We start from the raw sequence: 27060 nt of genomic DNA, 5'->3' as shown, positions 1-27060 counted from the left end.
GACTTATGGCTGGCGCATATAGTCTTTGGATAACAGTGGCGATCAAGACTGAGCCTTGTAAATCATGTTGAGGAGCCTTGTAAATCATATCATCGTGATAGCTGTGAGAAGTCATTGCTGGGTTTTATGAAGAGACCAACTCATATCTGTGCTTTAGAAAGATAGCTTTAGCTATATTATAAAGTCTGGATTTGAGGGGCTGGGAAGGTGGCTCAGTGGTAGAGCGCTTGCCTTGCATGCCTGAAGCCTTGGGTTCAATTTCTCAGCACCACACAAGCAAAAAGAAAAAAAAAAGCCGGAAGTGGTGCTGTGGCTCAAGTGGTAGAATGCTAGCCTTGAGCTGAAGAGCTGAGGGACAGTGCCCAGGCCCAGAGTTCAGGCCCCACGACCGGACCCCCCCCCCAAATAAATAAAATAAAAAATAAAATAAAATAGAATTGCTATTCACCCATAAAATCCAAAAAAGCAGAATTTATCAATCCTACTGGTACTGGTAGAAAAGTATGGTCAGATATTTATGAGAAAGAATAGAGATTTCTGGTTCCAAGATGTCAGAATTAAAGAAACCACATATCTACTCTTTCTATCAGTTTTTTTTTTTTCTTTTTCTCTAAAGTCATTCTCAAACAACGGGGAAACTTAAGGGAAGGAAATACAAGCCCCGTGTTTGAGAAACCAAGTAGACATAAATAACCCTAAACCACAAAACACAAAGATGGAAAGTGGAGGGAAGAACGGTGCATGACTTAGCAGAGAGGAGAAAGGTCACAGCCAAGTGCTGTGGAAGGGGATGTAGATGGGAGGAAGCTGACTCATCTACCGGATGACTTTTCTGGAAGTTGTAGGAAGAAAGCAGGGTCGTATAGTTTGTGGATTCTTTTTTGTTCCTTGTGGCAAGGATCAAACTCAGGGCCTTATGCATGGTAGGCCAGCCTTGTACCACTGAGCTACATTCCCAGTGGTGTGTTGGTTCTTACAAAGTCTTTAAGGATGATTAGTTCAACCCTCAAAGCCTTCCTTTACCTGGGACCATTTCCCCCATCTAGACTGGAGTTTCTGATGAAGTAGTAAAGACTTTCTAGACTTAGGGACATTGAGCACTAAGACAGGCAGGACAAGAAAATTCCCCAGGACAACAAATTCTTGTCCTGGGGAATGAAAGGACATGCTGAATGAACAGTGAAATTTCCAGTTTCCTTTGTTGGCCAGCTCCAGCACTTGAGCAGCCCCATAACTCTGCCCCCTACCAGGACTGCCGGAGAAAACAGGGCTGTCCCACAAAACATCTGCAGACACTGACATTTGGTGACCTCCTGCCATCAATTTTTTTTTTACTCTAGAGGTTGATAGAGGCTCTTTTCAGAAATTCTAATCAGCTCTGTAGCTCATTTTTAAATATGAGCCTACAAGGATAGTCATTTTGGAAAAAAGCCTCCAAAATGAAGCAAGCAAACAAAGAAAAACAGGCATTCAGAGAAGCAGAGACAATGCTGAGAACAGAATCCTTCAAGAAGACAAGATATTCTCAGAGCTTAAAAAAAAGAGCCAAATCCTTGAAAAAACAATAGTTTTTAAGAACAGAAAAGAACTTGTGGATGATAGCTACAGCAAAAAATGTAATGACAGGATTTGAAGGACTAATTGGTAAAGTAGGAGGAAAAGGGATGTACTAAAAGAGAGAAGGCGTTGCCGGGCGCTGGTGGCTCACGCCTGTAATCCTAGCTACTCAGGAGGCTGAGATCTGAGGATCGCGGTTCAAAGCCAGCCGGGGCAGGAAAGACCATGAGACTCCTATCTCCAATAAACCACCAGAAAACCGGAAGTGGCGCTATAGCTCAAGTGGTAGAGCGCTAGCCTTGAGCTGAAGAGCTGAGGGACAGCGCCCAGGCCCAGAGTTCAAGCCCCCACGACCGACAAAAAAAAAAAAAAAAAAAAAAAAAAAAGAGAGAAGGCGAAAAAGCCCCAAATAGGAGAAACAGAGAAGACATTCATTAGAAATTTTTAGTTTTTAACTATAATTTCTCCAGAAAATTCTGTAAATTCCCAAATTAAGAGGCCTCACCTGGTGTTAGCATCATTAGGGGAAAAAAAAAGCCAAACCAAAGCTTACTATCTGGAACTGTTGAAAGTCTGTGTTAACAGCAAAGACACTAAAAGCTGATTGAGGGGATGAGAGGAAAGAAGAGATCAGTGTCAAAGAATCAGAAATGAATTTCTCAAAAATAGCATTGTAAAACAGAGGCAACAGATTAAAGTCTTTTTTTTTTGGGGGGGGGGGTCCTGTCGTGGGGCCTGAACTCTTGGCCTGGGCGCTGTCCCTCAGCTCTTCAGCTCAAGGCTAGCACTCTACCACTTGAGCCATAGCGCCACTTCTGGCTTTTTCTTTTCTGCTTATGTGGTGCTGAGGAATGGAACCCAGGACCTTAAGCATGCAAGGGGAGCGCTCTACCACTGAGCCAACTTCCCAGCCCCGAGATTAAAGTCTTTTAAGTAGCAGTGGGTTTTAGCTTAGGATATCTACATAAATGAATTGATCAAATGTGAGAATGATATAAAACTTTTTTTTTTGGCCATAGTAGCAAAGTTTACAATAGAAAAAGTAGGAAGTGATGTTTTAGTCCGAAGATTTGGTCATCTGAAGCACGAGCAGAGTTGAAAGTGTTTCCCTAAGCCGGATGCTGGTGGCTCACGCCTGTAATCCTAGCTACTCAGGAGGCTGAGATCTGAGGATCACGGTTCAAAGGCAGCCTGGGCAGGAAAGTCTGTGAGACTCTTATCTCCAATAAACCACTAGAAAACCGGAAGTGGTGCTGTGGCTCAAGTGGTAGAGTGCTTGCCTTGAGATGAAGAGCACAAGGACAGCGCCCAGGCCCAGAGTTCAAGCCCCACAACCAACAACAACAACAAAAAAAGAGTTTCCCCAGGTGCACACCACATTGGGATAGGAAAAGAGGTGGGAACTCAGGACACCTTCCTTGCTCTAAGCCCCATTTGTTCTGGTAGGTCATATACATATACCCCTTTGGTGAAAGAACAATAAGGAAAAGAGTGAATAGAAATGCAATAGCGTGAAAAGTCCTCCTGAATGACCTCAGGAGGACTAGACGAGGAAGAGGCAGGAAGGGATTCAGTGAATCAAGGCCAGAAATTGAGAACAGATGAACTGCTGGATTGTGACCAATTCGGAAAGGCTCATGGAGAAGCTTGTTGACGGGTTTTGGGTGAAAGCATCCAAGAAAATACAAGCATCGTCCATTTAATGGCAGGAATCCATTCCCCCAAGTCAGATGCTCTGCACAAAATCTTTAAGCAGGGGCTTATTTCTTACTATTTTAAATAGGAACAGTTTAATGCATTGTTGTTCAACTCAAAAATCTCTATTTTCCTGCATTGTCTAAAAAACAAAAATACAAAATAAAGCAAAAACCCATAACATTTTCTCTGTGTAAACAATACAGAAGTAGTATGAAAAACATACTAATTTTCTTGAACATCAAACCAAAAGATTGGGAGTAAGCACTTACTTTTATAATAATGCCTATATGCATTCTCCATTGACCCCTGTCGTCCTCTACATACCATTTTGTTTGTTGGCGCCAGTACTTGGGCTTGAACTCTCGGTCAACATCTTCAATCAGCTTTTTCACTCACAATTTGTCCTCTACCACTTGAGCTACATCTCCAGTTAACAGTACTATATTGAGATTTTAGCATATCAGTATATACTTTCCCAACATAAACATCTTTCAAAAAGGGTTGTATTGGGCTAGGAGCCTGGTTCAGGTGGTAGAACACCTGCCTAGCAAGCTGAAGATCCTGGAAAAAAAATCTTAAAAAAAAAAAAGTTGGGAGCCGGGTGCCAGTGGCTCACACCTGTAATCCTAGCTACTCAGGAGGCTGAGATCTGAGGATTGAGGTTCAAAGCCAGCCCCGTTAGGAAAGTCCGTAAGCCTCTTATCTCCAATAAACCACCAGAAAACTGGAAGTGGCACTGTGGCTCAAGTGGTAGAGTGCTCGCCTTGAGCTAAAGAGCTGAGGGACAGAGCCCAAGCCCAGAATTCAAGCCCTACAACCGACCCCTGCCCCCCCAAAAAAAATTAACTATGAAAAGTCAAGATGGGTCTCACTAGGAAAATGTTAGTTGTTGAGGTATTCTGCAAGGAAGCCCTCTGTTTTGTTAGCTAAAGATTCAGATGGCTCTAGATTTGCATCCAGTTTTTATAACCATTCTTGATGCTGTCCTTGAAGTCCAAGAAAGAAGGATGAAGTATCTCTTGTGGGGGCTCTTAGAATACCTGGCTGACCTGGGAAACACTGTCATTAACAGCTTTAAGTAGTAAGTAAGATGTTTCAGGATGGTTTCTGCCCACAAACCTACAAGTGTAGGTTTTGAACTTCTGATATGATGGATTGAGCAAGTGATGTTTAGAGGGACTGCTTTGGAGGGCCTGGAAGGTATAGTGGAGGAGTACACGGGAAAGGTGCGGCCCAGCACTGCAGCCTGAGGTGCAAACCCTCTTGTTACCTTGGTTCATGAAGTAAAAGGGGAAGCAGCTGTTTGAATGGGGGAGTTAGGAGAAGTCTTCTCCCAGGGGGGAAAGTTTGCACAAAGATCCAAGGAGTGAGCAGAGAAGGGAGGCAGAGGCCAGAGCACTGAGGGGAAAAAGCCTGAGGTGAAAGCAAGTTTCTCCTGTTCCGGGCCCCTGCTGGGGTGCACAGGCCCCTGTTGGGGTGTGGGGATCTGGGGGCACTGTGAGTGAGCGGGGGCGGGGGTTGGGGGCCACGTTGTGTAGAGACTTCCTTGGCTTCCATACTAAGGGATTGGAAGACTTTGGAGAGGCTCTGAGCCATGGAGAGCAAGATGTGTTTTCCAGTGGTTATTTCTCCCAGGAGAACCATACCGTCTGTACCCCACACTGGCAAAGAAAAAAGAAACGCCGACTACCCCTATGGAACCTAAATGCACATAGCAGAACACAAACGGGTGTATTAATTGAATATCAATCTCTTACAGGGTGTAAGTATTTCATGGGCAAATGGGAAATGAAGCTGAAATGATGGCTTCTTGGTTAAGTTCGACAGAGAGGTTTTAAATAGGTGGTGAGTTCTAAAACCTTTTTTAAGAAAGAGAAGACTGTGTCTTGACATGAAGTCCTGAGAGGGGCCCAAGGACATTTCAGGCAGAGGGGACCCACTTGTGTGTTCCAACAGCTCTCTGAGCCAGACTTATAAATATGTGTCAGCTGAGGCCTAGAAATTCTTATGCAGCCTCATGAAATTCCTTTTAAAAACTTATTTGACTACAGGGATGTTTTCTAGTTGGTTAAGTCCCTGAACAGATTTAGTTAACTTAATTTCAGGGGCAAATGAACTGGGTAGACATGGCTTGCGTCTCTTCTCAGAGGGATGTGTTTGAAGTTGGAAACCCATCCTGTGCAGGGGACCTCTGAGGTTCGGCAGCAGAAGTGGAATGTTCAAAGTTCTGTGCCAAGTATGTCCCAGTCTTCACTTTCTTGAGTTTATAAGGGCCACTTCCTTGAAGCTGGAGGCTGTTTTTTTTTTCTTTCTATATAACTACATCTGGGTGAAATAATTTTTGACCTATGGGATGAGACCTTGTGCAAAGACATGTCTACATTATAAAATGAAAACGACCTCACAGTTATTTAAGGGTTTAACATATAATTTGATTGTCTTAATAGCAGCTGACTACATGGTATAAGAAAAATCAGAAACCAATTTGCACTGTCACTAATTATTATGTTTAGAGGTCCATACAAGGACGTTGTTTCAGTTTGTGTAGAATAACAAAAACCTCATCCATATAATAGTTAAGGAAAATAGTAGTTTAGAACATTCCAGCCAGATGTTGACTGTTAATGAACTGCAGCAGCTGGCCTCTTCCAAGATGGTAAATCCAGAGTACAATCTTTGCAAAGAATCTCTTAATTAAGTGTTGAACGTGGACTGAAGCCAGGTGCTCACTACTAGAAAAACTGGGAAGCTTTAGTGTTAGCCCTGGGTGGCCTGTGTTCAAATATGTTGGAAATTTTCAGTTAATAATGGAAACGTAAAGCCATTCTCATAGTTTTTATCAAGTAAGAAGATACCACATTTCTTTAGGTAATGAAGGATGGCGCTTATGTCTCTGGTTGTATTCTTTTTTGAAGAGGCAAATTGGAGACTGAATCATGTGTATTTAATCATTTTGGAGTGGTTTGGGTTCACTTGGGTGCTATGACTAATCTGTTTGATTGTGGATTAGAAACCTTCCTCCCAAGAGGTTGTTTATGCCACCTTTGGTTTTTTCCATTTCCTTCCCTAGGCTAAATACTTGTTTACCTTTAGCATAAACGAAGGCAAACACAACTAGTTAGAGAATAGCAGGCTGGAGGGTGTAGGTCACCATTTCCAAGTGGTTTCGAAGAATTTTTTGCTGTAAATCCATATTTGTGCCTGCCATGCAGGGGGAGGGTATTGATCATGGGACTTGAACTCAGGGCCTGGGCACTGTCCCTGAGCTCTCTTTGCTCAAGGTGAGTGCTCTACCACTTGGAGCCACAGAGCCACTTCCAGTTTTCTGGTAGTTGGAGATAAGAGTCTCATGGACTTTCCTGCCCAGGCCGGCTCTGAACCACAATCCTCAAACCTCAGCCTCCTGGGTAGCTGGGATTAAAGGTGTGATCCATCAATGCCTGGCTGCCTGCCTGCTTTGAACTTTTGAGATCATTGTGTTTGGAGGTCTCCAAACTTTGATTTACACCCAGCAAAAAAGAGAAACACTATATTAAATGCAACAATGTGGGTGATATTAAGTATACCACCTATGGGTGGAGCCCTTACCTTACCTCCTGTTTTCATTGTGTGCACCAAAAATGCTAAGGTAGGAAAATAGGAGGCTAAATAACAAGGTCCTCAACTGGCCCCCACCAAATGCCACAGTGCTTGTCATCTGTTTCCATCATTCTTTTTCAGGAGTTGCCCTATTCTCACTCCCAGGCTGATACTTGATACTGGAGGCTCCCCATACCTGAGCCCTGGCTTTGTCTCTCTAGATCTTGTCCCGCTTTGTGGAGTAATATGGCATTTCCGTTAGCTTCAGTACCACCTTATAGGAATGTTTAGAAAAGTTCAGGGGAAGAGTTTAGTAAGGAAGGAGGTTTAAGTAGCAAGAAAATACAAAAGCAGCCAGGGTATGTTTTATAGCTGTAGAAAGTTTTAGAAGTGTATTGGTCTTGTGAACAGTAAAAGGGAAATTGAGTGGAGAAGAAAGAGACTTGAATGGAAAGTATAAAGGTGGGCACTGGTGGCTCACATTTGTGATCCTAGCTACCAGGAGGCTGCGATCTGAGGATCTCAGTTCAAAGCCAACCCAGGCAGGAAAGTCCGTTGAGACTTTTATCTCCAATTAACCATCAGAAAACTGGAAGTGGTACTGTGGTTCAAAGTGGCAGAGCGCTAGCCTTGAGCAAAAGAGTTTAAGGACAGTACCCAGGCCGAGTTCAAGCCCTACAACCAACAACAATAACAACAGCAACAAAAAAGGGTAACAAATTGGAGACTGTTTAAGACTTGCTCTGCAGGTTAAGAGATAGATATCGTAGTAGTATTTTAAAGATACTACTAAAACAACTTGAACCTTAAGTTAAAAGTTCTGTATTAGGATTTACTTAAGAGTGAAAGATGTGGCCAGTTGCTGGTGGCTCACGCCTGTAATCCTACTTACTAAGGAGGCTGAGATCTGGGAATCAGGGTTCAAAGCCAGCCCAGGCAGGAAAGTCTGTGAGACTCTTATCTCCAATAAACCACCAGAAAATGGGAAATGGCACTGTGGCTTAAGTGGTAGAGCACTAGCCTTGAGCTGAAGAACTGAGGGACAGCGCCCAGGCCCAGAGTTCAAGTTCCATGACCACCACCACCACCACCAACACTAATAAGGAGTGAAAGATGCTTTTTTTCCCCTGTTACTATGAAGCACCTGGTTGTTTTAAACACATCATCTATAGTCTCTGGTAGCTTTGTAAGTTTTAGTCATCTTCAACTTTTTCAGAGGAAATATTGAGGCTAGAGAATTTATAGAGTGTGATCAAAGACAAGTCACTTGTGAGTACAGTTGCCTGGATTTCAGCACAGTGTTTGATCCAAAAATGATTGCTTTCTCACTCAAGCAGGCTTTTACCTAGACACAGGGAACAAACACCCTGAGGGTGTTTTTACATTCCGCAACCCTTCTGAAGTCCTGAAAATAGATGGAAGTGGGTGATTTTCATGTATCTGCTTCATCGTGTGAACTATTATTATTATTATTATTATTATTATTATTATTATTACTATGTAGTTATACAGAGGGGTTACATTTCCATAAGTCAGGTTATTAGTACAATGCTTCTTGGTTATTGTCACCCCTTCCTTCATCCTTTCTTATTTTTCCCCTCCTATCCCTACCCTCAAGTTATGTAGTTCATTTTTTGCATAATGTATATTGAATATAATGACTCTGTTTGCTCACCCTTCCTCCCTCCATTTGTGTGCCCTCCCCCTTTGCTCTTCTTACAAAATATGTTTCTACTTGCTGGGATTCTTTTTTTTTCTTTTCTCTTTTCTTTTGTTTTCCTTCCTTCCTTCCTTCCTTCCTTCCTTCCTTCCTTCCTTCCTTCCTTCTTTCCTCCCTCCCTCCCTCCCTCCGTTCTTCCCTCCCTTCCTCTCTCTCTGTCCCTGTCTCTGTCTCTGTCTCTGTCTCTCTTTCTTTTTTTTTGGTGCCATTTCTTTGGCTTGAACTCAGAGCCTTAGGCCTCTGTCCTTGAGCTTTTTTGCTCAAGGCTAGTGCTCTACTATTTTTTTTTTTTTTTTTTTTTTGGTCGTCCGTGGGGCTTGAACTCTGGGCCTGGGCGCTGTCCCTCAGCTCTTCAGCTCAAGGCGAGCACTCTACCACTTGAGCTACAGCGCCACTTCTGGTTTTCTGGTGGTTTATTGGAGTTAGGAGTCTCACGGTCGTCTCTCCTGCCCGGGCTGGCTTTGAACCGCGATCCTCAGATCTCAGCCTCCTGAGTAGCTAGGATTACAGGCGTGAGCCACCAGCGCCCGGCAGTGCTCTACTATTTTAACCACTCTCCACTTCTAACTTTTTGAAAGTTCATCAGAGATAGGAGTCTCATGGACTTTTCTGCCTGGGCTAGCTTCAAAGTATGATCCTTATATCCCAGCCTCCCCAGTAGCTAGGATTGGACGTGAGAGCAACTAGCATACAACTTAATATTCTTATGCACAATTACTTTCACACTTGCTTAGTTCTCTCTTTGGCATAAATCCTAGGACATGAAATTATTGGATTAAAAAAGGGTTCCCTAGACGCTATGGAGAGCTTAAACACTTCAGTACAATTTTTTAGAAAGACTAAGTCAAAGCCCAGCAAAATAAGTACCAGGAAATAGGTACTTGGAAGCAGTGGGTTGGGGAGAGGATAAAGGGAAAGGGATAGAAATGGAGGGGGCAGTCAAGAATTCATTGTATATACCATTGTATATACCATCTATACATTGAGAAATGTAGGAGAAGGAATGGGCCAAAGGAAGGTGAGATTGTTGAAGGGGGTGCATTATATTTATAAACTGCCTTGTTAAGTGACACCTCCCTTGTACAACTACTTAAAGATAAGAATTTAAAATGTGGCTTAGTGCTGGAGTGTTTGCCTAGTAGGCATCAAACCCTGCGTTAGATTCCTCAGTACCACATACACACAAAAAAAGGTGGAGATGGTGCTATGGCTCAAGAGGTAGAGCGCACAGAGGCTAAGGGACTGGGCCAAGCCCTGAGTTCAAGCTCCAAGACTGACAGAAAAAATAGTCCCATTTTAACTGTCGAAATGCACTGTCAAGTTGCCATCTAGAGAGATTTTACCAGCTACTCTGCAACAAATTTCCTTTCACCTTATCAATACTCTTATCCATTAAAGATATTTTCCAACCTGATAAGATGGGCATGATCATCTTTTCCATGTCTTTTATTGCTTGTGTCTGTTTTGGGATTTGAAGGCATAGCTCCTCAGCTAATTTTCTCCTATTCATTAACTGCATTCTTATTATTTTACAAGAACTCTTTAAATGTTAACCATTAATTTGTTATATATTACAAGTATCTAATTTTTTGAAAGTCCACTTTCTGTTAGACTGTTTTTTGAGACGGTCTGTTACGATGTTTATTATTTCGCCCAGGCTTACCCTGGACTTGTGCCTCCGCCTACCTAGTGCTGGTGTTTCTGAAGCAAAAGTCACTTCAGTCATTGTTAACACATAGGGTGAGGCTATTGTACATGCATTTAATTTTATCATTGGCGAGATGAATGTATTCTCCATAATTTTGTTTCACTTTGAAGTAAAGGATAAGTTCATAGAAAAGCCTGACAGAATCAAGGCTAACAGTCAGGATTTCTCCCCCTTTTAAATGTACTACAGCACTCTGTAGTATTCCTTGTGCGTGATCTTTCATCTTCAGACACTTACCCCAAAGAACCAAAGTTGTGACAGATGTGTATTGTAAGCCGTAATATTTTTCTAATCGAATTTGGGCAGTAAGATACGTACTTTTTTTTGAATTATGAATAATGCAGCCTCGCATCTGTTTAGCACTTGGGAAATTTCAAAGATCTGTACCATGATCCATATGCTAGTGAGGTTCTACCATGGCCAACTTTTTAGACCAGACTGTCCCGCCTCTAGAGCCTTGGGGAGCCTAGTACAGCCCTGTTGCTGGCAACTCTGGACGGTGTGGAGCCAGAAGAGGGGGTAGATCGCATTTTTGATGCCCACATTGAGCCTTAAGACTAAGTATGCCAAGTCTCATCAGCAAAACACCACCACTACCTGGAGGGTGCCATCATGGGGGTGGATGGGCTCAGGTTTATTCCTCTTCTCAGTGGTTGAGTAAGCCAGCCTCTTATAATTCATGGTAGGAATGACTTTCTCATCTCAAATGGAAGAATAAAGTGCAACAGCCTAGAACATAGTTAACAACCTCAGAAGCTTTTCTGTCACTTTCTTACAGTGTCTGGAATGAATGAGGCAATTGGATTGGATTACCTGAGTGAATTATTACATTGTCATCTATAAAATAACCACATTCTCCTATGACATTTAAAAATTAGAGAAAAGTACAAAAGGGATACTTTGCTCCAAAGAAAGCAGTGGAAGTACAAAAATAAAGCTGAATTTGGAGTCTGCATTCTGGCTCTATTACTACCCCCACCCCCACCCCCCCAGTTTGAGAGGGAATGACATTACTGTCCAAATCTGGTAAAAATAAGCCAGCTTAGGCTTTCAGTAATTTTTGATGTCTCTCTCTCTTTTTTTTTTTTGGTCCAGTCGTGGGGCCTGAACTCTGGGCCTGGGCGCTGTCCCTCAGCTCTTCAGCTCATGGCTAGCATTCTACCACTTGAGCCACAGCGCCACTTCCAGCTTTTTTCTTTTTGCTTATGTGGTGCTGAGGAATGGAACCCAGGGCCTCATGCATGCAAGGCAAGCTCTCTACCACTGAGCCACCTTCCCAGCCCCTTGATGTCTCTTTTTGCACTAAGATTCTGAGATCTAAGAGTTGAAGCAATTCTTAGATTAATTGTATGAACAAGTTCATAATAATTAAACTCATACTTACATGTAAATATTCTAATGGATTTATTTTCAGGAATAGATTTTTGTTGTTGGTTGTTGTGGGGCTTGAACTCTGGTTCTGGGCACTGTTCCTCAGCTCTTCATCTCAAGACTAATGCTTTATCACTTGAGCCACAGCGCCACTTCCAGTTTTCTGGTAGTTTATTGGAGATAAGAGTCTCATGAACGTTCCTGCCCAGACTGGCTTTGAACCAGGATCCTCAGATCTCAGCCTCCTTGAGTAGCTAGGATTACGGGCTTGAGCCACCTGTACCTGGCCAGGAATAGATCTTATTGGAAACAAAAACATTAAAAGTTATCTTAACCTTTTTAATGTTTTTTGATTTATCATCTTTTTATTTATATTTGTTATTATTTATTGTTATTGTAAAGGTGGTCTGTAGAGAGATTTCGATTACATGAGTTACGTAACGTTTCCTTTCCCACAGTGTCTTTTCCCTTATTCTCTTCCAGCTTCTCCCTCCGTCTCCACCCATACTTTGTATAGTCTCCAGTGAGCTCCACTGCTGCACGTTTTCCCTCTTTTTTTCCCTCAAGTTCTGTGCCTTTTCCCCAGCCCTCCCAAAGATATACACACGAATATACTATACACAAAGACAGAAACTGGTTTTTTTTAAGAGTAACTATTTGTATAAAGGGGTTTCATTGTGCCATTTCTATATGTACATATAATGTACTTTGGTCTAGCTAGGAAGGTGGCTCAGTGGTAGAGTGCTTGCCTTGCATGCCTGACGCCCTGGGTTCGATTCCTCAGCACCACATAAGCAAAAACAAAAAAAGCCGGAAGTGGCGCTGTGGCTCAAGTGGTAGAGCGCTAGCCTTGAGCTGAAGAGCTGAGGGACAGCGCCCAGGCCCAGAGTTCAGGCCCCACGACCGGACCCAAAAAAAAAAAAAAATAATGTACTTTGGTCTAATTTACCTGCTCTATTATTCTTAGCTCCTCCTCCCTATACATAACAGTTCTTACATATGTGTGATGTACTTCAGTTGTCACCCACGTTGGCCTCTCCTCTTCTCCCCTCCCCATTACTCAACAGTCCCCCTTTTGCAATCAGGTCATATTATTGTCATCATTATGGAGTATAGATTGCGCAGACGAGCAAAAACATGTGATGTTTGTCTTTCTGAGCTGGCTTATCTTGTTCCACACGATAATCTCCTGTTCCATTTGTTTTCCTGGAAAAGAAAAGTATTTTCATTCTTATTTATTCCTGAATAATATTCGATTGTGTAAATATGCCACATTTTCTTTACCTATTCATTGGTTTTGTGTACCTGGGCTGATTCTGTAGCTTGGTGATTATGAATGGTGTTCCAAGTACTCTGCTGTGTGTTGAATTACATTTCTCCTGATATTTGCTCATGGGTGATACAGTAGGCGCATGGGCTATTTTTATGTCACTTATTTTTTAGCTATGTATCCTGGCAGTACTGAGGATTGAACTCAGAGGTCTGTGCTTGCTAGGCAAGGGCACTACTGCCTCAGCCCTGCTCAGACCCTTTCTTTCATCAATGCTTATTTTCAAGGTAGGGTCTTGCTCTGTGCCAAGGCTGGCTTGAGCTGCCAACCTTTTATTTGAGCTTCCCATATTGCTAGGGATGCTTGACGTGTGCTACTGTGCTCAACTATTGTGCTTCCTCTGAAGCTGGGATAGCTGGCATGCACATGCCATTGATGGAGATGGAATCTCACAAACTTCTTGCCTGTGCTGGTCTCAAACCATGATCTTCTGATCTCCACCTCCCAAGCAGCTTGAGCGATGGCTCATTTGTAGTTTAGCTGGGCTTATTTTTAGTTTAGTGAAGAACCTCCATGCTGAGTTTTATGGTGGATGTGGACTAATTTATATTCCCACAAACATAAAGATTCTTTCTTCCCTCTTCCCTCCACATCTTTGCCAGCATTTGTTGTTTTCTTGATGATACCCACTATGTCTAAATTTTAACATAATTTGAACACTATGGTTTAAATAGTATTACAGTGTCACAGTTAAACATAAATCTCTTGGTATTGCTAATTAAGAATTCTTTTGGGGGCTGGGAATGTGGCTCAGTCGGTAGAGTGCTTGCCTTGCATGCATGAGGCCCTGGGTTCGATTCCTCAGCACCACATACACAGAAAAGGCCAGAAGTGGGGCTGAGGCTCAAGCTCAGAGAGGCTCAAGGACAGTATCTAGCTCCTGAGTTTTCAAGCCCCAGGACCAGGAAAAAAAAAAACAAAAAAAACTTTTGGTAGGAAAATACCTGCCACTTTTTTTTTTTTACTTTTTAATTTTTTTTGAAATCTTATTGTAAAGATGCTGTACAGAGGGGTCACAGTTACATGAGTAAGGCAATGAGCACATTTCTTGTTGAACATTGTTACCCCTTCCCTTGTTGTTCTCCCCCACTATCCCTTCCTTCCCACACCGCCCCCAATCCTCCGCCCCACCCCCACCTGAGTTTGTAAAGATCATTTCCAATATACTGCCTTGTGGGTATCTTTGTTGCAACGAGTCATCCTGTGTCCTTGTTTCAGCGTTTTATTATTCCCCTTCCCCTCCCCAAATTAGACATATGTACAGTGACAACAGGGGATATACCATAGGAGGAAGAACGTACAAAGGATATAAAACATCACATAGTGCATTAAAAACAACAAAGAAAGATCTCTTGTGTCCATATCTTGGGGTTCATCTCACTTAGCATCATGGCCATTTTCTCTTTTTCTTGCTCACAATTATTTTGTATAATGAACTGGATGATAAGAAATTTATTGCCTGAACAAACTTTGTAATTTTAGTGTCCACTAGATGGCGAAACTGGGTTAACCAAACCCTTTAACTAACCACACATATTTTTATTTCTGGGCAGAGTGCTCTTAGTTTTAATTAAAGTAAAAGAATCAGTTAAAAAGGAGAATAAAAAGAAAGAACAACCACCACCAAAAAGGATGTGAGGACTAATAGTGAAATCCAGCTTTCCCATGGCTGTACAGACAGACAAAAAAAAAGTCCGGCACTATAAATCATTGTGAAGCATTTCAAAGTTGCATTGCATATTTCCTGTCATTAAATTTAAGTACATTTGTGAATACAATATAGATAATTAAATAAAGCTTGTTAACATATGCATCACCTCAAATAGGGAAAATTCAAATGATTAGAAAAGTTTTTTTTTTCCTCTTTCAAACTTATAGTCCTCAAGTTAATAAAATTTAAATTCAATAAATACTTTTCCACATGAATGTAATGCTGAAACGTGGCCACTCTCAGGTCTAATGGCATTTAGCAGACATTCATTCAGTAAAATGTTTTGCAATAGTAATTTTTAAAACTTAAGGACATTTATCTAATTTGCAAAGTCCCACATCCCTTGAAAAGGTTGTGTTTGTAATTTATTAATTTTGAGAAATCTAAGAAAGTGTCATTTACTAAATTTCCCTATTTCTCCAAATTTAATTTTTAGGCTTGGTTTTTATAGACATGTTTTTTGTTTTCTCTTCTGAGTACTTTTCTATTAACTTTTTAATAGCTCACTCTCTTAAAAGCACATTGAGCAATTTATAAGTCTTGATACTTTTTTCAGAATTGGGAAGCATTTGAGCTAGTACATTGTGACTTTTTTTTTCTCCAACTCAATTATTCTAATTCCTTTGATGATTGAACATAAGAGATGAGGATCAAATTCTAGGTGATAACACTAAGGAGACTAGAAAGATAATATAATTTAGTGAGTCCAATGCCTATATCATTCGCTTCTGCCTTGTGAGTAATAGGGGTATATAAAAGTAATTTGCTAATATTTTAGCTAGATAACCCCAAAATGATTGACCAAGGGGAAGAATGATTTTTTTTTCTTTTACAAATTAAGTTGTCTTTGGCTATTAAAAGTACAAGAGATTTCAGAAGTACAGTCATGATACCGGGCGCCGGTGGCTCACGCTTATAATCGTAGCTACTCAGGAGGCTGAGATCTGAGGATGAGGGTTCAAAGCCAGTCCGGGCAGGAAAGTCCAATAAACCACCAGAAAACTGGAAATGGCACTGTGGCTCAAGTGGTAGAGCACTTGTCTTGAGGTGAGGGACAGCGCCCAGGCCCATGACCAACCAAAAAAAGAAGCACAGATATGTGCTTTAGGTTTGATAAAGGAAGAATTGGGGAAGGAGAAGATAGGTGCTCATAGTTTAACAGTCCAAGACAGAGATGTTTCTGTAGTCAAAGGTGTCCAATTGATCGTCATCTCAGGATGGTTGGACAGGACCTCCTCTTGGTTAGGAAATCATTGTTGCTTGGATCATGGCTTCCACTCTGGTTACAAGATGTTTATCCAAGCCGGGCGCCGGTGGCTCACGCCTGTAATCCTAGCTATTCAGGAGGTTGAGATCTGAGGATCACGGTTCAAAGCCAGCCCGGGCAGGAAAGTCCGTGAGACTCTTATCTCCAATAAACCACTAGAAAACCGGAAGTGGCGCTGTGGCTCAAGTGGTAGAGCGCTTGCCTTGAGCTGAAGAGCTGAGGTACAGCGCCCAGGAACAGAGTTCAAGCCCATGACCGACAAAAAAAAAAAAAAGATGTTTATCTATCAGTCTAGGCCATCCTAGAATCCAGAGTGGCTCCAAAGAGAGTGTGGAAGAGACTGGTTCCAAGCAGACAGATTTCTAATGGAGGCACAAATGGCAGGCTTCTTCCCTGCTTTTAGTTACCTTGTGGACATTTGCAGTACTTTTTAGCAAAAACAGTTTCCAAGTACCCATTAACCTCTTACTATGTATCTTGTTCATTTTCTTCAATAGTAACTCTTTAAAGAATAAACCCTTAGACCAGGAAGATAACGTTTTCTGGATTCATGAATGGCAAAGTTAACATTTTCACTTCAGATGTGTGGACTGTGCAGTCTATTGAGTTGCAGATGGACATGTTAAAGTAGTTTTTCCTGTGCAAGCTTTACCCTGTAATTAAACTCTTTCCCATGGACCCTCAGGACTTCTTGGAGCAATAGTGGAAGCAGGAATTGGGATCCCATTTCATTTCACTTCGACTTCCAGAAACTCAGGATGTGTCGTTAACACCCATGTGGCCTGCTTCGCATCAGCAACAGTCTGGTCTCCCAACAAACACCAGGAGGCTGGCTGGCTGGCTCTGGTATCACTTTCAAATGATGGATTAATGCGTGCCACCCAGGTTACTCTTTGACCAGTAGACTGGTTTAATTCTTTTAAGCGTGCAAATAAAATACAATTGTTTCAAAGATCTTCGGTAATACCCCACAGAAGAGGACATTCTGGGATGTTAACAGTTGTTAATTTCCACTGTGTTTATTTAAATCAAGAGGAAGCAGGGCCTGTGGAACTTTATGTGTGGTCATCAAAGCCTGTAATCTCCTACAATTTAGGTAGGTTACAGGGAAGGTAAAGTTGGCCATGATTCCTGTGGCTATGAGGCTCCCAGAGAATATCTGATTAAAGTTTCCTCCTCAGATAGAATTGTGATTCTGCTTTGTAAAGCATGTAAACATTCAGTTAGGACTCTACATTCCTTTTCACCTTTATAGTTGAGCTTGCATTTAAAATAAAATTGTCAGATTTTATAAATATTTTAGTTCTTTAAATAAGGTGGTAATAATTAAATTTGATGATAAAGCACACTATTTGCAAAAGAAAATGAGATGGTAAAACAAAAAAGTATCAGAAAAATTTAAAAGATGTAACTTTTCCTTAAGACTAAATCGTTTCCCTTAGGAACATGCATTTATGTTCTAATGTAGAGTGCTGTTATATTTAGATGTTTTTGTGGATTTGCTTCAGCTTTGGGGATAAAATTGTTACTTGCTGACATTAATGTAAAATCTTATGATTATCCATCTGTGGCAAAACACATTATAAACACAGTTAAGTGGATTGTTAATGTAGCAGCTAAGTCCTCCACCTTCTTTTTTGTTTTATTTTTGAGACAAGGTCTCACAGAGTAGCTTGGACTCTGGGTCTGGGCACTGTCCTTGAGCTCTTCTTAGTCAAGGCTAGCGCTCTACCACTTGGAGCCACAACTCCACTTCTGGTTTTCTGGTGGTTAATTGTAGATGAGTCTCATGGACGCCCCTGCCCCAGCTGGCTTTGAACTGCAATCCTCAGATCTCAGCTACGAGCACCTGGTGACAGTGACATTTTTTCTTTTTTTCTTTTTAATCGAGATTAGGTGGTTACATAAATTTCACATTACCTAGTTAAAGTCACAACCACATTTTAACCTTCACAAGGCAAATTGGACAATGACAATTTTTAAGGAGGTTTTTTACTTTGTCAGATTTCCTCAATTTTAGCTTATCAAATGGTTGCCTTATTATTGGATGGAGCCTAACACTTCTTCCCCCAATACCCACTGAAGGAAAATTGTATTGATGACCCCTTCCTGGTGAGTCATGGCTTCTGTTTCCCCAATAGTACTGGTTTTGTTCTGATTTTTTTTAATATACATTGAGATACATATAGACCCACTGCTTATATACTTTGTTACTCAGTTATGAAAGATTTATTAAACACCCATTATATTTAGCTATTCCATTATGAGTCTTACTAGATACAATCCTTAGTGCATGTTTGTTGAATTAACGAAAATACTGATGACTTAAAATGACAAATTCACAGCTTTTTAAAGGAGTTAAAACTCCTTATTGTTGTTTTAAGTATTTTTATGTTTTCCTCCACTGCTTTGTCTGGGAAACAAACTGTACTAAGCTTGGAATAAACTGAGATGTCTAACATAAAAATAACCAAAGCCAATGTAATTTTAAACCGTCACTGTGTATATAGGGTCACATTATTTCACTTGCAGTCGCTCAGCGTTTGTATATATCACATTTCAGTGTAATGACATGGGCAGGCTCCAAAGAAAATGCCAGGCAACACAAATTTGGTTTGCCTAACAAATGTTTACATGTCTGCGTACCTCTAATTATTGTAATTTTTAAGGGGTTTCTACTTCCCAGGCTTAGTTTGTTAAAAAGCTTTCTGTTAGATGAAAAGCAGTCAATGGTAGTATATGTGAGTAGATGAGTACATATTTATCCTGCCAGCCGGCCGGGATGAGTGTGTAGGGGGGAGGTCAGCCCAAGCTTCTACAGGGAACAGGTGGACTGGAGTGTCCGGCTGAGGACAGGGCCACCTGTCATTTGCATGCTTTCTTGTGTGCATTAACCTTTGTTTTCTCTTTCCAGGTGGGTGGTGTTGATAGAAGTCGGGACTGTCATTTGATCATTTTGGTTTCTATAGCTGTGTAGTTCGTGCCTTATGGGAAAGAAAGGTAAACAGTGCTGGCCTCTTCATCAGGAGGCAGAGGGAGGCTTGTGTTGGTCACCGACCATGTGTTTGCTCACTCAGTACCATCCAAGTCACCTGGCATGCTTTGCCTTTGCGGGATGGCTGACCGGGACTGTGGGTTAAGTCCGGAGTTGAAAAATGGTTTAATGGATTTTTCCCTATCCTGGATTCATGCTCCCTGCCCTAGAGGATCTCAGTTTAACCCCTTAACTTCCCCGTAGTGCTTTCCATTGTGCATTGCAGATGTCTTCCTCCAGACTGCTGCAAGGTTTTCAAGCATCCACACCACCCCTTTTAAAATCCTTGTCTCAGCAGAGACTGAAGTCTTAACTGATTTGGATCATGCAGTGTAATGATACCTAACTGTATTAAGTTAATACAGTAATAATGTAAATAATTATTTTGGCTTTTTTGTAATATTGCTACTTGAAAGGCTGTTGTTCTGATAATTTATTTCATTTATCCCCATTTATTGAGGAGTGCTATTCCAGAAGGGCTGATTCAACCTCTGGTGAGTTCCTGTCCTCTCCCGCAGCTATAGTCCATTCTAGTTATTCAAGGACCGTTCCACTCCGGTCGTTGAAAGTGTTAACCTCAGTTTAAGCATTTATGCAGGTCCTTGTATCTCCTCGCTGTTAACAGGCTCTGCCGGTCATTGTATTCTGATATGGAAGTGTGTCTCCTAAACACAATATGGGAATCAACAGAGCTATCACAGCAGCCCCATTCCTCTTGGACTCTACTCTAGAATATTCTGGATTTCACTCCCTGCCTCTTAAATTTTCAGATGGAGCTATGACACAGGGAGGTGGTAATGGGGTGCAGGAGGCGAAGACATGGGATGCCTTCCCGGGTCATGTAAATGGCTACCAAATGGGAGGGGCAGTGGCTACCAAGACCTCTCTTTTATCCCTAATTTATTTCCGTTAAAGGTTGGTGCATATTTCTGCCTTCTAATTTCATACCAGTGGAGGAAGAAGATAAGCCTTGTATATCTGTCACAAAATAGTAGAATGATATTCTTTTTTTGCTTGTTGAGCCAGAAGTTTAAAATCAATTAAGTAGTCCTGATTGACAGTCATTTCCAATGGATGCCTTTGTCTTAGGCAAATGCATAGGCTGAGTTATGTATTTGGTTGATTCAGATGATGGTTCAGGGAAATTATTTTTCTTTTTGATTTGTCTCTATATCTGTATTTAGTCTGTGTTATCAGAGTTACTAGGTGCTAATTCTAAGTTGTTATTATGCTTGTTACTATGTTGGAAAGGGAAATAATAATCACTGAGTGCCCTCTCTTTACCTTCTCCTGAAGGGTTTATATTGGTTTATAGTCAAAAGTTCTAGACTTTGGTTTCAAGCCAGACAAGACTACATTGCTGAAAACATAATATGAAGACCTCTCACCCCCAGCCATGGAGCACGTGGGGCCCCTGGAAAAGGGATGTGCGGTTCTAAGATAACATTTGCCAAGCCACAGATTGTAGACCTGCAACCCATGCCTTATTATCATCATTATTTAGCCTTTGGGGAAGATCAGAACCAAAATAACCATCTGCCAGACCAGGAAGCAGCACCAGCCTTCACCACAGGCATCGGAGACCTCTGGCATTTCAGTAGCAGTGACGGGGGTCATCTGCTTGTGCCAGTCCATCAGGCTCAGCAGGCCGCCTTCCTGCACCTTCCCACAGGAATGTGTTTCTTCAGCAGCTCTCTCACACATCTTCCCAGTAACGGTTACATTGGTATATATTTACTACTGCTTCCCACTTTTTTTCCTTTTTTAAAAGGAATTTAAACAATGAAAGGGATGTAACGAATTGTATTTGTCTGCCTTAGTAAGAGATAAGGACAGAAAACTCAAAATTTGGAGCTTGTGATCCATTCCCCACATTCTTCTCTTAAGGGTAAAATGTAATATTATGCTTAAAAGCATGAGCCAAGTCTCTTGAATTCTGGATCCAAGTCCTGGATCTGCCACTTACTATGTACACCAACTCAGAGACGGACTCTGCCCCCGGGGCATTTCCAGTGTCCGAAGTGCTGCCCTCTGAGTTCCTTCCACGGTGCACTCTGCAGTGGAACAATCTCCTTCTGTCCTGGTGAGACACCATCTCTCCAACTGTTTGATGGTTGGGGATTTTAGCAGGTTTTCAAGTGTCCTTTTCCAGAGCCTTGCTCCTCTAGTTTCTGTTGGTTTTAGTATCTGAGCTCCAATTTTTTTTTTCCTCTATAATCTAAGTCGTTGTACAAAGAAGTTCCCATTCTACAAAATAGTATCTGAATACAAGGTGTCTGACAACATTGTCACCCATCGCTGAGTTCCATTTTTAAAAAATTTCTTTCTCTTGTAGTACTGACTGAAACCTGTCAGTCTTAATCATCAGGGTTATGAGTTGTATCTGCTATGCTCATTGTGGAAACCGATTCTCAGTATCCTCAGACAATTGTTCTTGGAGTAAAAGAGTGCAAAAAAGTTACTGATTCCTTTGAGGTTTCTCTCTCTCCTTTTTTTTTTTAAATTTTAACAGATTTTTGTTTGTTTGCTTGTTTTTGGTCAGTTGTGGGGCTTGAACTCTGGGCCTGAGCGCTGTCCCTGAACTCTTCAGCTCAAGGCGAGTGCTCTGCCACTTGAGCCACAGCACCATTTGAGGTTTATCTCTTTATGCTAGAGATGTGAAGCAAAAATAATGCTCTCCTCCTTTTATATTAAAATTATAGCAGGCTCATGATTACTACTGTTTTTATTTTCCATGGCACAGTCTAGAGTGTCTCCAAAGGAGCGTGTAGTGTAGTAGCAAAACACCGGAAGACAGTGTTGCTATTATAACCTCTTTGAGATCAGCCACTGGGTGGTTCACCTGTCCATAGGACACCCATTAAACAATGGTTGAGTGAATGAATGGGACTGTTGATTTCCTTCTTTGTCCTGACTTGAACTTAGTGTAGCTCATCAATGGCAATTTGAGTCTGTCTTGATTCAGGTATGTTCAGAATAGTTAAGCTTCTCATAGGCAAAAGATGTAACATTTCTTTTTGTATAATTCACCTTTTAACAATCTGATTGGTTAAAAACAATCTCATTACTAACACGGCTAAACGAAGTTAGATCTCACTGTATTAATATCGCCTCTTTTCTTGTTCTTATTGTTCGTATAAATATCTAGGCTTAGTTAGGCAGCACATCCGTGAATCGTTAGAGCTTCTAAGTGACTGTTAAGTCTAACCCTGTTCCCCTGAGTCTCACTGGCCAGTGAATGGGCAAGCTGATTAATTTGTGGAGCTCACATGACTTTTGGTCCCTGGGCCGTTCCAAGAGAACCACTGAAAGGCAAAGTAGCCTTATTAAGTACTTCCAGTAACTCTATAAAGATGGTCTATGAATAATGTCAAAGTTCTAATTGTTTAGAGGGCAGAAGTCAGAATAGATACTTAATTGTGGGCCACAAATATTAGCAAAGTTTCTCTGGCAAATTGTCTTCCCTAATGGTGCTCAGAAGGAAGGGATGGAGAGCTGCGGTGGCCGCAGTGCTCTGGTTAACAGCAGAAGACAATGGACTGGAAGGAAGGGCAGTGAACCCCCCGCCCCCCCAGCTTTGTTAGAGCTTTGCTGATCTTGCTCCACAGTTTTCAGGTTTTGTTGTGTTTGTGGGGTGCAAAGAACTAGGAAAGGCTCAGGCCTCCTCAGCCATCATGTAGAAAGATGACGTGGTCCTAACTGGACGCCTGCATTCCTATTGGGTTTTCTGTGGTTAGCTTCCAGCATTCTTCTTTTCTGTACACTTGTGTTAATGTGTTTTTGACAGCTGCTGCTTATTCCTGTGAAGTCAGTTGAGACTTTATAGAATGTAAGTAGCTATGGAGCACTGATGTAGTGCCTTTGCAAGTCTCTCAGATTATCATTCTTGGAGGATGTTTTCATGATTCTATATCCAGTGTCACAAAGGGCAGAGAAGGCGCGGGCACTCACGTATCTCCCCTCCCCTCCAGCACTCAGCATGACAGACGTTCGTTCTCTATCTCCATTTGCATCCTGGTGCAACTGAGTCCCTCCACGAATGACTGAGTTCAGGTCATGCCGTCGCTGTGTTGGGCTATGATTTTGTACTACTGTCTAATTATGTAGTTGTTTCCTTAAATAGAACTTGGGCCTTGAGGGCTTGTTTGGAGGTTCTAGCAGGGAAGTGCAGCTACTCATATACCCTTGACCGAAGACTGGGCCTCTTCAACTGAGGCGCAGCTTTGGAAGGGAACGGTAAGGGAGGAAGGGGAGACCGCTTAGCCAGCCAGATCGATCAGCCAAATCAAATCCGGTGATCAGGGGGTGACAAGACGTCACAGCCAGATCGCCCTCACATCTTTTTAACTTTGTTTCACAATTTTCTGCTTTTCCCTAACCTTTGGGACCTGCCCTTTTTGCTGTTGGCAGCAGAGGGAAGGACTAGGCTCACTGGGGAGCCAGCTGCTGAGCCTGCAGTTGAGGTTTTCACTATAGGCGTATTTTGTTTAGTGGTAGGGACTTCTCTCCCCAGTCAGTCTGGGATACTTCAAACAAGGCATACAATTTGCTGTTTTCCTCAGACTTTATTACTGCAGATTGTGATTTGGCCTTTGTGGGGGTATCCAGAATCTTTACAATTGTCTTTCCCTGAACACCTGAAAAAATCAAAGTTCTATATTCCACTTCACACTGAAGATTCTTGCACAGATTTACTCATTGGTAAAATTAACAAACTCAGACAATGTATAGGGCTTCAGAGCACTGCGAGTTGCTCTTACTGGAGGGGTTTTTATTTAATTCTTAGGATTATCACAATAACCCTGCAGCTAGATGGTAGTCATGGTTCTCCATATTACATAGTATGGCAATTAAGAGAATTTTAACTGTGGCTGTAGTAATCATTGGCCTAATCTCAGCCAATAAATCTAGGAAGTTCCCTCATTTGTAAAATGCAGGGACATCTATTTTATGAGAGAGAGAAAAAGAGAGAGAGAGAGAGCACGGGAGAATGTGTGTGTGCGCGCCTGCGTGCACCAGCGCCTCATGCTTGTCTTGCCTTTTGCACTTAAGTCTGGTACTCAGCACTTGAGCCACACCTCCGTTTCCGGATTTTTGCTGGTTAATTGGAGCTAACTCTTGGATCTGCCTGCCTGGGCCACCTTCCCAACGAGATTCTCAGATCCTAGCCTTCTGAGTAGCTAGGTTTCTAGCATGAGCCACTGCACTTGGCTTTTTTATCCGTTAACTTCTTTATTTACATTTTATTTATTTTCTCCATTTGGAGCTGTTGGGTATTGTCCATCCTGTTCTCTGATTAACCTGTTAGAAAGTGTCACAAGTGGTGGCAACCAATTAACCGGGGTGTCCGCTGTCCTGCAGGTGGGGTCTCCTCGATACAAAGATATTTCTCTAGATAGTTTTGAGAAATTAGTATCTTGTGTTCATCACATATACAACTGTCACACGTCAAGAGATTTCAAAAATAAGAGGCATAGACTTCATACTGTAGTTTCTTTGCTGTTTAAACACTGGCGAATCTGGTCTTTTCACGTCACTCGGAAGTAAAGAAGTGGGTTGTCTTTTCTACTTCTGGGGAAAGTAATCGAGGCTCAGGATGCAGGGAACACAGGCTTCAGGCGAGGGGTAGACGGATGCAGTTAATGTGCGTCTCAGCCCTGTGGTCTCCTCTGTGTAAGGGGAGAGGTAGTACTGTTGGAGGCGTGAAGGAGAGTCACGGCGTACTCGGCACATGCGTGGCCCTTGGTAAAAGCACTTGTCACCTTCTGTTGAGGAGGAGGTAATGTGGCATCCTGTCCCCAGGTGACGGCAGGATGGGCACTCAGACCTCCTCATGAATCACCACGGGCTGCATACAGTGCTGTATATGTATGTGCTGTTCCTCTGCACTGTAAGGCAGAGTGTTTTGACCTTTTGGTTGCCAATTTATTTTTAACATGCCTATTATGGATAGGTATGTGGCTCGGTGTGTCAGCATGCCATGTGCAATGCCTCTGATGTCAACATCACAAGTTTACCTCATGTCACAGGCAACGTTAATGTTAGTGGATGCACATGACCAGTAAGAAACTTGACACTTTGCAAACTCCGTCTGGTGGTGTTTGGGCCACTATCCTCAAAATGAAAGCAGCAGGTGTTTAGTGAGAATTTACCGCGTGCTTGGCATAGTGGGACGCAGGGCACACAGAAGTCCTTAGATCACTCAAGACTCTTGGCGAACCATGCAGACAAGAAGGGACTGCTGTCTATGAATGTTTCAGAATGATTATGCTACAAATATCTTCTAGTCAAACAAAGACAGAGAGTTCTGAATCTAGCCTTAGAAGATTGAGTGGCTGGCTCATTGAATAGCGGTGAGAGTGAAGACATGAAATGATCATGTGTTCGTTCATGTGTAGCATTCAAAGAAAGTGGATGTCAGCGTGGGGACAATCAGAAGGTTTCATGGTGGAGGAACGTTTCAGTGACTATACCATAGCAAGCAACCCAGTGACTGAGGACAACAAGTTGGCTATTGAGGGTCAGCAGGAGAGAAGTAATACCAGGCTGTATTAACATGTGTGAGATAGTCTGACAGATCTAACTGGATTTGATTTCTATAGATTCTTGAGCAGTCTTCTGAAATTTTCAGTTTGGATCAGAACTGTGTTATTCCATCGGGCCTCTTTATTGTGGTTGGAAGAAGTGCCCAGTGAAAGGTCCTATCCTTACGTTTAATGGTGATGTCAGGGAGACTGTATCACTTTTCGAGTATAGAAGCTGTGATCCTAGTGTGGCTTTAGGAAGGCTGCATAAGGAATAGTCCAGTGGCAGAAGACAAAAGGAGCTGCAGCAGCGATGAATGAGTGCCGACCTGAGATTTTCAGCGATATGTCTAGACAGGGATGGAGTCTAAAGAGAAAGACTGGGGAAGTTGCTGGTCTCTGGAGTCTCATAGAGAGAGCACAAGCAGTGTCTCCTCCTCTCCTCCTCTCATTCCACACCCACAGCAGAGCTGGCAGCTGATCTCTTTATGTTCTACCAGATTCAATGGCAGTCCAGAGCCTCAGTTAACAGGTTGTCCCAGTGAATTTGAGAGTTGGCCCTGGAGTTCAAACCTACGTGTCATGTCTGGACTAAGCAGTGGGTGAGAAATAGATCATAACTATATTGACAGTTCAAATAAATCAATTTTTGCTTTTCCAGGTGGAACTGGCAGAGATCTGTGCCAAGAGTGAGCGTTACATTGGCACTGAAGGAGGAGGCATGGACCAGTCCATATCATTTCTTGCAGAAGAAGGAACTGTAGGTGGCACAGATTATTTGGAAATACCAACTGAGAGGAAATGACTATGGAGAGGAAGGCCTTGAGATCCCTAGCATGCTAGGTATAGGCAGCGCATTCTGTTAGGCTCCACTGTAGGAGATTGCCCAACTGCTTTGTAACTCAGGGCTACTGCTAGTTAATTTGCTGTTCTACCTTCAGTATTTGGAATCATACCCCAAATCAATTTTTCTCTTGCCTTTGTTGTTCAGGTATTTTGGCTCCCTAGTTATTGGGCCTCCGACGCTACCCCTGCCCAGAATCACTCCATCCTGTGGCCTTTTCATGCTCTCATGTTGGCTTTCAACCCAAGTGTTAGTTCTCCTACCATTTCTCTTCACAGCCCCTCTTTTTGTAATTTACTCTTTGGTATCATTTTTCTGTCAACATTTTTGGGGCTTCAGTGGTAGGAACAAAAATGTTGACCGTGAGCCAGGAATGAATTCCTCAGCTGCATACCACTTCCCCTTGGCTCTCAAGTCCTCCAAATGGGGCAGAAGGTTTGCTTGTTGCCCATAAAAATGCCTATTTCCAGAATAGAAACAGACACTTCTTTAAGATCTTGCCTTAATTTTGCATCAGACTCCTACAGGCTTGGCAGTTGTCCAAGAACACCTACATTCCTTCTTATAAAGAAGATTTGTTGTTGATTCCCCTAAGCCAAAGACACAAGGCATGAGGAAATTTGCCTTAATACTCAGAAAACACTTCGGGTAGTTTGGACGAAGCCTGCCAAACGGACATGGGGGCACCAGCCTTGCCATTTGTGGAGATGAGGTGTA

At 42.2% G+C, this 27060-nt stretch overlaps 1 protein-coding gene across 5 annotated transcripts in view; it reads left to right on the top strand.

Moving 5' to 3' along the window:
• The window catches only part of LOC138804122 (N-acetylgalactosamine kinase), a 95755-nt gene that overhangs the window by 31917 nt on the left and 36778 nt on the right, over window positions 1-27060 (top strand). For 4 of the 5 annotated variants that reach the window (XM_069988396.1, XM_069988397.1, XM_069988395.1 and 1 more), the window contains exon 6: window positions 26161-26259. The exons of the other annotated variant lie outside the window; for it this stretch is intronic. In XM_069988396.1, coding sequence (XP_069844497.1) covers window positions 26161-26259 — 99 coding nt within the window. The remainder of the gene's footprint in view (window positions 1-26160; window positions 26260-27060) is intronic. 5 annotated transcript variants of the gene reach the window in all.

The sequence above is a fragment of the Dipodomys merriami genome, unplaced genomic scaffold, assembly GCF_024711535.1.
Source record: "Dipodomys merriami isolate MVZ:Mamm:240054 unplaced genomic scaffold, mDipMer1.0.p SCAF_357, whole genome shotgun sequence".
Lineage (NCBI taxonomy): Eukaryota > Metazoa > Chordata > Mammalia > Rodentia > Heteromyidae > Dipodomys > Dipodomys merriami.
This window is presented reverse-complemented; position numbering and strand designations above follow the sequence as displayed.